The 10,723-nt window shown below is 40.2% G+C and overlaps 1 protein-coding gene and 4 non-coding genes across 5 annotated transcripts; all 5 read left to right on the top strand.

The window, feature by feature from the left end:
• Positions 1-1,798: 1,798 nt before the first annotated feature.
• Positions 1,799-10,654, top strand: dkc1 (dyskeratosis congenita 1, dyskerin). The gene is made up of 15 exons (XM_053478490.1): positions 1,799-1,854; positions 2,704-2,747; positions 3,831-3,917; positions 4,243-4,334; positions 4,553-4,737; positions 5,777-5,841; positions 6,141-6,267; positions 6,468-6,598; positions 6,840-6,983; positions 7,074-7,194; positions 7,955-8,073; positions 8,176-8,279; positions 8,618-8,675; positions 8,783-8,950; positions 10,041-10,654. Exons 1-15 carry the CDS (start codon positions 1,839-1,841, stop codon positions 10,107-10,109), a joined length of 1,530 nt encoding a protein of 509 aa, XP_053334465.1. The 5' UTR covers positions 1,799-1,838; the 3' UTR covers positions 10,110-10,654.
• On the top strand, positions 4,376-4,452 carry LOC128508107 (small nucleolar RNA SNORD83). The gene has a single exon (XR_008355866.1). It is a non-coding gene; the product is annotated as a small nucleolar RNA SNORD83 (small nucleolar RNA).
• LOC128508108 (small nucleolar RNA SNORD83) lies at positions 6,305-6,387 on the top strand. The gene has a single exon (XR_008355867.1). It is a non-coding gene; the product is annotated as a small nucleolar RNA SNORD83 (small nucleolar RNA).
• On the top strand, positions 6,631-6,770 carry LOC128508117 (small nucleolar RNA SNORA36 family). Its single transcript, XR_008355876.1, has one exon. It is a non-coding gene; the product is annotated as a small nucleolar RNA SNORA36 family (small nucleolar RNA).
• Positions 7,793-7,869, top strand: LOC128508106 (small nucleolar RNA SNORD83). Its single transcript, XR_008355865.1, has one exon. It is a non-coding gene; the product is annotated as a small nucleolar RNA SNORD83 (small nucleolar RNA).
• Positions 10,655-10,723: the final 69 nt, after the last annotated feature.

Here is a 10,723-nt window from a genome sequence, read left to right as displayed (position 1 = left end):
GGGAAAAATACCTTGTGGACCAACGAGACAAAAGTTGAACTTTTTGGCCGTTACATCTAGCGTAAAAGTAACACAGCATTTCAGAAAAAGAACATCATACCAACAGTAAAATATGGTGGTGGTAGTGTGATGGTTTGGGGTTGTTTTGCTGCTTCAGGACCTGGAAGGCTTGCTGTGATAGATGGAACCATGAATTCTACTGTCTACCAAAAAATCCTGAAGGAGAATGTCCGGCCATCTGTTCGTCAACTCAAGCTGAAGCGATCTTGGGTGCTGCAGCAAGACAATGACCCAAAACACACCAGCAAATCCACCTCTGAATGGCTGAAGAAAAACAAAATGAAGACTTTGGAGTGGCCTAGTCAAAGTCCTGACCTGAATCCTATTGAGATTAGATCCTATTAAAAAGGCGGTTCATGTTAGAAAACCCTCAAATAAAGCTGAATTACAACAATTCTGCAAAGATGAGTGGGCCAAAATTCCTCCAGAGCACTGTAAACGACTCGTTGCAAGTTATCGCAAACGCTTGATTGCAGTTATTGCTGCTAAGGGTGGCCCAACCAGTTGTTAGGTTCAGGGGGCAATTACTTTTTCACACAGGGCCATGTAGGTTTGGATTTTTTTTCTCCCTAAATAATAAAAACCATCATTTAAAAACTGCATTTTGTGTTTACTTGTGTTATCTTTGACTAATAGTTAAATGTGTTTGATGATCAGAAACATTTTGTGTGACAAACATGCAATAGAATAAGAAATCAGGAAGGGGGCAAATAGTTTTTCACACCACTGTAAGATATAATGTGTGTAGTGTAAAATTTCCTCAGCAGCAGCGACAGGTATCTGGGGTTCTTATGTTACCATGGTAACACACAGAGGAAGTGATGTCTGTATTGGTGATGTTGCAGAGAGTTCCAAATGGTGGAATTTTGTTGGGGCCAGTTATCATCATTGACATTTCCTACACATGGAGCAGGGAGTAGGAAGCACCCTGTGAAGTACACATGGAACAGAGCTCATCTGCTAAAAAAAACCCATCATACTATTTTTCTTTTTTTCCTGAAGGTGTATACATTTGGCAGCACAGTGGCTAGCACTTGCATCTCCAGGGTACGGGTTCGATTCCCGGCCAGGTTTATTCCTGCCTTTGTGTGCATGTAGTTTGCATGGAGGTACTCCGGTTTAGTCCCACACTCCAAACACATGCACCTTAGTCTAATTCCCCAAAAGTGCCAGTAGTGTATGAATGTGTAAGTGTGTGTATGTGTGTGCGCTGCGATAGATTGGCACTCTGTCTAGGATAAAGCAGTAGAGACAATAGAGAGTGAGTGAGAGTGTATAGATTTTTTGGCGGACTCTGTGTGTGTGTGTGTGTGTGTGTATGGACCCCTTGTCAGTGTGTGAATGGTGAAGCTTCAGACTTCAAACTGTGTACTGTATTTGGGTTTTCGGATATGTCCACAGTATACACACTTCAAGAAAAGACAAACCTGTATAAATATTTTAATACTACACGTATTGCTTTATATTGATATTATAATGTAATAATAATGATATGACAATATTATTAATATTATATAACTATAATATACATCATATTATTTTTCTTTCCCTGACCTATAATCTTACACCATTTGAAAAAAAGTATTTTATTTCATGTACATGTACAACCACACACACACTCTCTCTCACACACTCACAAGCTGACAGAGGAGGAGACACATGGAGGCTCTGCCCTTTTCTCGCGAGACTTCAAAACGTCGCGAGAGCGACCATGAGGCTGTATTTACGCATGCGCAGATCCTCACACGTGTTCTCTCTGCAGGCGCACAGACGTGAAGATGGCGGACTCAGAAAGTACGTGCTCTTACAAAACTCTTTTTATGATATTAAAATGGCTTTGAAACTGCATTTTAAATAGAAAAATATCTTGGGGTTTGTATTAACCAATCATACTGGTGTTTTTTTGTTAGTTGTAACTATTAATCAGATAAATTTTGATTAATGTGTGTTGGGGAAGCAGGCAGCAGCATGGCGCGTGCGAGTCCATTCTCCTTTTAAAGCTGTTTGTTTAGTAAAATAAACACGATTTTCAGCTGAATTTATGATATTTGTGAGAATATCATCTGTTTTAAATGCGAATTGGACATTTTTTTGATTTAATGCATTTGAAAGAAGGTGTTGATTAACTCCCCTCTGCATGCTTAGAGGTTTGCATTGATGGATTGATTAATTTAACAGATTAATGGCTTGCTTTATTATATTAAAAATGCGATAGGAATGTTTTCTTTTTCGTCCAAAGTTTTGAAATGATGTGCATAAATTGTGCACTTGCCCAGATTAACTAGTCACACTTTTCCCCCATATGCAATTAATTAATTAAATAGGTACGTACATCGAGGAATAAATAATAACTTTACAGATGTGTATGATGTAATGTTAAAGAAGGTTTAAAAAAAAATAAAAAACAGCTTAAGGACAGAGAAATAAGTCTTGTCTTTGCACCACGTGGACCTGGTGTGAGCCACGTGCTCGCGCCCATTTTAAGCCCCGGATGTCGAGTTTCAGTCCTGAATCATTTTAACTAATTATTTTTTTTTGTTTGTTTTTTGGTAATAATTTTCATTTTCAGCACCATTATATTTCTGCAGTCTAAGGAAGATAAACGTTTGTGTGATTAATCAACGTCGTACTTTTTCTCCTCAGAAAAGAAGAAGAAGAAATCAAAGATTTCAGATGAAGAAGTTGGGGTATACATTTTTTTTTTTCTTTCCTCTTTTCTTTTTCCTACATTGATTTTTGTACTTTCAATTCTTGATTCAGGTTGTTTTCAAATTTTTAGTGAAGAAAAAAATGGGATCACCCAATTAATTTGTATTGCAATTCTGTAAACATTACAATTTTATAAATATTTTGATTTTATATTAAGTTGTTTATTGTAATTGTAAACTAATTTAGCAAATAATTTGCTCCTAGCGCACAGTTAGTTTAGAATGCACCACCTGTAGGATTATAGAGGAATACTATAGTACCTCAAATGCAAACGTGTATTAATTTGGTCTCAGAACCGAACACTGTTTAGATAAATGCACAGAATAAGCAGGAACTTAGTTTAAGTCTCTTTACTTTGTCTATAATCGATGCTCTTTAAACGTCTTACTAGTTTACTAATCTACTAAGTATAGAAGTAGAAAGATAACTTGGTGATAAATTTACGAGATTACAAAAACTGGCAGAACTGCCGTGTACATGATTTGTGTTTAAATCGAGCAATAAAAACAACACTTTGGCAGTTTGTTCAGTAGCATGTTTCAATAGTAGGTAGCATGGTTTAGAACATGCACAGAACAGATTTGTTGGCACGTTTTAATGGGTGGGGTGTTTTTAAATAAACACTTGAAGCGAATGTCGGACTTAACATTTCTGAATGAAAGCTGCCGGTCTCTGAGCCGGCTGTGTTGATCCGACGTTATTCCAAAAACATTATCATAGTAACATTTTGATAAATTAGTGTGATTATTTAAGTTATATACACAAGATCCTTGAATAGTAATGGTACAAGTTGTTGGAGTGTGTTCTACACAATAAAACTCTGCCTAGGTTGCGGTCCCATTTTAAAGCTTCCACCCTATACAGTGAGCACTTGGACAGGTTCTTCTGTTTCGGGGTTGAACTTATTGTCAGTCTCTGGAATATGCAGTCATGTTGCAGCAAATGTTTCAGCATATAACCTGCACTTCTTTTAAACTCTCACTTCAGAATTTGACCTTGTTTGTATTTGTTTTGAAAAGCATATTAACAAGAGCCTTTTTTTCTCTTTTTTTCTTTGACAGGAAATCCAAGAAATGGGCGATTTTCTCATCAGGCCCGAATCCAAGGTTGCCAAACTCGACACGTCCCAGTGGCCTTTGCTGCTCAAGGTGAGCTCAGGGTTTTTAACCAGTTTGTTTCTATGTGGGCTGACTCTGCATGCTTGTGATGATCACTCCCAGTTTGAGCACGGCCGGTTCGGACCCTCTGCAGCCGCTTCAGTCCATTTTGGATGTTGGGGTTCTGCTGGCATGGTCAGGTTGCATATTTGGGCCAGCAGATGCAGAGGGATGGGGCCAGGCGCTAAGAGAATGTCAGTCGCACAATCTGATCGCATGCTTCCAAAACCTCCTGTTTTGTTGTTAGTTGGTTTAATGCTTACATTATGAAATCCATGTTTTCATTCATTGTTTGCTTGATTGAAATACTGTTTAGAACTTTGACAAGCTGAACATCAGGACGGCACACTACACGCCTCTGCCACACGGGTCAAATCCACTAAAACGGACCATCAACGATTACGTCAGGTAAACCCGTCTCTCAGTAATCATCCTCCAGTTTGGTCGAAGCCACATGATGTGATTTAGACGGCATTAGCACTCTGTGCAAAGATGACCTCGTATCTATCACCCAAGACTGATGGCTGCTAACAATGCCTCCTCGTAAATGCTGAAATTTTTTTATTTTTTTCCCCCTTTTGACAAATCTTTATATATATTTTTTGTTTCCTTATTTATTTTTTTAGATCTGGTTTTATAAACTTGGACAAGCCAGCTAACCCGTCCTCTCATGAAGTGGTCGCGTGGATCAAGCGGATCCTGCGTGTGGAGAAGACGGGCCACAGCGGGACGCTCGACCCAAAGGTCACAGGCTGTCTGATCGTCTGCATCGACCGAGCGACGCGATTGGTCAAATCTCAGCAGAGCGCAGGTGAGACAGATTTTCTCATGCGCTCGCTTTTTTTTTTATTATTATTTTTTATTAAACCTCAGGGTGCTTTCATAACACTTGGTCTGCTCTGAATCAGAGGGACATTTTAAATTTCGGATTTCTCGTTGCATGTAAATTACTCAAACCCTGCCTGAGCGACATGTTGATTGAGTCTTCCATGTATAACTTCAACACTGACGGAAAAATCAACACATCGTGTATTCAATACAACACTCCGCAATTTAGGTGCAAAGATTTTTTATTTATGGGGTTAAATCTTTAGGATGCGTCACGTCATGTCAGCGCTGTGCTTTGGATTAGACTCGGCTTCATTGTCCTTATCTAAAGTACAAAGCACAAGTCATGTATTTACAATAAGTAATAAATGCAGATGTAAAGCTTTGCTTTGATATGGGTGTAAGATTTAAAGGTGCTTTATATGTACATGCATACAACCAGTGCGCATATTCTAGAATGTACTATTTTTAAATAATTTTGAGGTGTTGTGTAAGTGTAAAAACATCATTACAGTATCTAAATGCTGGTTCGATTTATATTGCGATATCACGCATGTATCAGTTTTATTATCAATGCAATATTTTTTCCCCTAGATTTTATTACAATAATAAACAAACTTGGCAAAATAATTGCTGTCTGTAAATAGTTAATGTTCCTGTAGGATAATAGACGAACTGCGACATGTATACATTATAAATTATATTCCACTAAAACTACTTAAATACATTATATTTTCCTGTCTATGAAGGGTTAAAAAAAGTAATATAAAGTTAGTGTTTAGTTTATGGGAAAGTCAGATGTCAACCTCACCAGGGTTTGATTCATTGCTCCTTCTGTTCTTGTATAATTGCATGAAGTGTGAAAACAAATTCACTCTGATTCTAACTACACCAAGTGTGAAAGCACCCGAAGCGCCTCAGTTCAGGCTAGTGTTTATAAAGTCTTGTCATATCCCGTGAGCATGACCTCACCCAGTAAACCCAGTGGCCTTTCCTCACTACTCTTGTGCCGTGTGTTTCAGGCAAAGAGTACGTGGGCATAGTACGGCTGCACAATGCGCTAGAGAGCGAACATCAGCTCGCCAGGGTAAGTGTTAGACCGTGTTTATTTAAGGGGCGTTGTGCGATGATGTGAAATGATGAACCTGTTTATCCATTCTCTGAGTGTCTCCCGGCACTCCTCTCTCCGCCGGCCTTCTCATCGCCGCCTCAGTGTTCTACTGTCGCGGCTGATGCTGGAGGACGTGCGGGTTCGGAGAGCTAGGATTCATGGAGGAAGATTTAAAGGAACTGATCCTATCACATCGCAGAGTATTTCAGTTGCTTTGGTACTCTGGTGGAAAAATTCTATTTAAATAGTTTTTTTTTTTTTCCTTTCCCATACAGGCTCTGGAGTGTCTGACTGGAGCTCTGTTCCAGCGGCCTCCTCTGATCGCCGCAGTGAAGCGACAGCTCCGAGTCAGGACCATCTATGAGAGCAAGCTTATCGAGTATGACCCAGAGAAAAGACTTGGTAAAAGAATTAGCTGTGGTTGTTTAATCCTAATTGACCCATATGATGCTTTATTAGATTGCATTAGCACTTATTTTTGTGCAAAGATGATCTCTTATCTATCACCCAAGGCTGATGGCTCAGCATCTTTTTTTTTTTTTTCTGCGTTAACATCGGACGTTGTTCATAGCGCCTAAAACGTGCATGCGTATGTGCTTCAGGTATCTTCTGGGTAAGCTGTGAGGCGGGGACGTACATCAGAACGCTGTGTGTTCACCTGGGGCTGCTGCTGGGCGTCGGAGGGCAGATGCAGGAGCTCAGGAGGGTTCGGTCCGGAGTGCTGGGTGAGAAGGTACGTACATCCACCTGGAGCTTGTGCACCTAAACCAAAGTGTTGAGTTCAGTTCTGGGCTTCTTCCCCAGTCCTGGTAATTAATCTTTGGTACATTAGACGGCTGAAGATGTTTAATCAGAGCTGCGCTTCCTGAGTGTCGTGCTGCTTTACTACATCTTCACCAACAGGCTCATATTTTTATTTTTTTCCCCATATCAGGCACAGTCTTATTAATTGATTATCACGTTCTATCTGGTAGGACTGTCTGGTCTCTATGCATGACGTACTAGACGCTCAGTGGCAGTTTGACCACAACAAGGATGAGACCTACCTCAGGAGAGTCATCTACCCTCTGGAGAAGCTGCTTGTCAGCCACAAGAGGATCGTCATGAAAGACAGCGCGGTTCGTGTTCCTTCTTTCTGTTCATGTTTCAGCCTTCTTATAGTGTGACGTACGTTCTGGTTTATTTATCTCTACGTTTCTGATCTTCAGGTTAACGCTATATGCTATGGTGCGAAGATCATGCTCCCAGGTGTGTTGCGGTATGAAGACGGTATAGAGGTGAACCAGGACATCGTCGTCATTACAACTAAAGGAGAAGCAGTTTGTACAGGTAATATATTTACTGCTCATGAATCGAATTTTACCTCTAGACCTCGTCCACATGGGTATTTTTGGAAAACTGCTATTGCGTTGGCACCACACACTTTGTGTTAAGAGCTTCGCGTAACAGTTTTTATGATGCGCTGCCACCACTTACTGGTGACGGACCTTTTTCACTCTCATGGATTTTTTCCGGCTTAAGAACTGAAATTTTGCAAGAAATTACAGAAACCTGCTTTGCTTTCCACTGACGCACTGTGCAAGATTTAGTAAAGACGTGGCACCATAAGTCACAAGGACAGTAGCAAGAAGAGAAGGGAGCCATTTTCAGTTTGTTGTTAAAGCAGTCAGTGCCAAGAGGGATCATAAGTTAAGGTTGGAGGTTTAATGTCCATTTATTTCATATTTTACTTCATTCTACATGTCTCCTAAATGTTGTGTAAAAATTGGTAATTTTCTTTTTTGGATTATCTGCAATTACATTATTACCCCTGCAATTACATTTTCACCTTAAGACCAGATGATATTCGAATGCCGAGTTACCGCTGTACTCTCATTTACACCAACAGCAGTGTTTTTATAGACACCCAGATGAGGTCTTAATCCGAGCCACATGATGTTCTCTAGACTGCATTAGCACTCTGTGCAAAGATGACCCAGTATCTATCACCCTTGACTGATGGCTTGGATTTAATCCTGATCCTCCTTAAATAGAAACTATACAGGAAAAAAAAGCATTAAGTTTATTTTTTTTTTCCCTCCCTTTTCAGCTGTAGCCCTGATGACGACGGCGGTCATCTCCACATGTGACCATGGCGTCGTAGCGAAGATTAAGAGGGTGATTATGGAAAGAGACACGTATCCACGCAAATGGGGCTTAGGGCCGAAGGTAAGGCGAATAAAATCTTTAGCTTATTTGCTGCTTTTATAACAAATTGCATGTTCTTTCCATGAGTAGCGTAGTTAAGTTTACACGCTGCGTCTTTTTCAGGCCAGTCAGAAGAAAATGATGATCCAGAAAGGCCTTCTAGATAAACGCGGCAAGCCGAACGGGAGCACGCCGTCCGACTGGAAGGAGGGTTACGTGGACTACAGGTACGCACCGTTTATCCATATTGTGCTATGGATTGGCACTCTGAGACTGTATTCGGAGTTTGGAAAGTGTTTGGTGCTTAACACCTGAGCGTTACAATATTTTTGGATGCATCTGCGGCTAGTTTACGCAGACTTGTTATCCCTTTTTAGCCTGCTGTGACTCTAGAGGGAGTCTGTCTGCTAAAGAAACACACACGACCCACATGAGCTCTGTGTGCAGTGTGTACGACAGGCCTGTGGGTTCTGTGGACATCCAGTAAATGGGAACGGGCGTGGTCTTTTATATACTCTGACAAGTTAAATGATGGTCTGATGTGCCCTTTTTTCATATTTGCCAGCAATAAACCTAAAGCAGAAGTAGCTGAAGATGCTGACGCTAATCAGGCAGGAGCGAAGGTGCGTTCCTTCCCAATTAAAGAATTTTTTTTTTTTTTTGCTTTAATTTTCAAAACCTTTTTTAATTGAACCCCTGAATTTCATTAATTTTTTTTTTTTGTTCGCAGAGAAAACGTGACGAGAGCGGAAGCGAAGGCGAGGCCACGCCCTCAACCCCAAAGTCAGATGAGGTGAAAAAGGAGAAGAAGAAAAAGAAGAAAGATAAGAAAATGAAGCTGGCTGAGGAAGTCTCGGAAGCCGCAGAAGCCACAGAGGAAGCGGAAGGAGAAGCAGAGGTGAGCATTACTAAGGGGCAGAGGTTTAGGAAATGTCTGAAGGGTTTTAAATGGGTATCTGATAACTTGATCACCCAAATTGCCGTTTTTTGAGAACTACTGGGGTTATTCATGTTAAAGTGCGGGTACGAGGTGATGCTTCCTCATACTGGGCAAGAATGTCATCTTTATACACATGAGGAAATTCATCTTCAGTGATGGGACTCTCTTAATCTCTTTGCTGTTCTGTATGTTTAGTTAGCTCACTAACATCCTGTCCGATTTGTTTAGATTGCTCGGGGTGTGGCAAAACCTCTAACATTAGTGGACATTAAGCACTTCAACACAACCTTCGTCCCTTTCCTTCTCAAACAGGAAGTCAAAGAATGTTTAGCCATAACATGAGCTCTTCTATTAGTACGCAACGGATTACGGGAAGGTTCAGATCGTATCACGGTTTTAGAATCACAGCAGCAAAGACAATTTTGCTTTCCATTGATTCTTGTAGAATCTGATCGGGTCCGAGGTCTCAAACATTCCAGGTGACCAGGGTTTATTAAAAACTTAATTGTTAAACTAATAGTTAACTTAATAGTTAAACTTTTTTTTCCCCCCTATTCAAAACAACCCAATTTAGTTTGAACTAAAGTCAGTTTTTATTATCTTGGTAAAAAGAAAAGCCTTAATGAGCCTTTTAAGGCTAAATGAAGAGTGTGCTTGTATAATTGGGCAACAGTATGAGCTTGAGTGCAGATTCCCCCCCCCCCCCCCCCCCCCCCCCCCCTATTTTTTTTATTGGAGTGGGTAGGGCTTTAGTACTGCATTTAAGGATTTTGTGATCTGGCAACCCAGTTGTTAGGACGTTGCCAGAGTTTGAGCAAGAAAAAATTTGCTTGCTCAAATCCAGACTAAGTAATTTACTGTTCACTGGTTTCTACATAAACAGGAGAATTCTATTTATTTATTTTTTTTTAACTGATTGGGTCAAAACACCCATACATGAGTGAAATTGTATTTTTTTTACAGTGTAATTGAGCTTTACATGTGCACTGACCTGTGAGCAGTTTGGGATCTTTACATTTTATGCTAATTTGTTTCTAAATGTCCACAGGTCACAGAAAGCACCAAAAAGAAGAAGAAGAAAAAGAAGGCGAAAGAAGCCGAGGCCGGATCAGACTGAAAATCTGATTAGATTCTAATGGACCGTTAAAGCTTACAAATTCAGGATAAGGACATGGCCGCTGCCGCCACCACCACCAGGGGGCGTCCATGAACTCCCCCACTGTCCTTGCCCCATCAACCAAGTGACTGATTTTAATGATGGGATTCATGTATCTAAAGTGAATGTGAGTCTCTTTAGATGCGTACACACACACACCGATCGTGTGGGAGAACAGGCCGGAAATCTCTGCAGCTCTGATCATTCTGCAGTTTTTATTCAGAAAAATATCCATCTGGTTTGTTTTTGTTGATTTATAAAATGTCAAATTAAGTATTGACACATGCATTGCAGATTACAAAACAGATCGTGGTTCTTTTTGTCGTTAGTATTTGCACCCAGCCTTGTTTTTCTCTTCATTTTGAAGCTGTAATTATTTCCTATTGTCTTCTGCCCTTGTGTTTTGTTAAAGAATATTCCTTTATTTTGTATCATGTGTATATATAACAGAGGATCAGCTTGTTAATCCTGAAGCAGAAAAGGTGAAACAAGATTTTTTTTTTCTATATGTGTGTACTTGGTCTTTTTTCACACAACACAATATTCACAGGTTTAGTCTCGAAACACCAGACCCT

The sequence above is a fragment of the Clarias gariepinus genome, chromosome 19 (assembly GCF_024256425.1).
Source record: "Clarias gariepinus isolate MV-2021 ecotype Netherlands chromosome 19, CGAR_prim_01v2, whole genome shotgun sequence".
In the NCBI taxonomy this organism is placed as follows: domain Eukaryota; kingdom Metazoa; phylum Chordata; class Actinopteri; order Siluriformes; family Clariidae; genus Clarias; species Clarias gariepinus.
The sequence above is the reverse complement of the archived record's forward strand: the minus strand, read 5'-3'. Positions and strand labels throughout refer to the sequence as shown.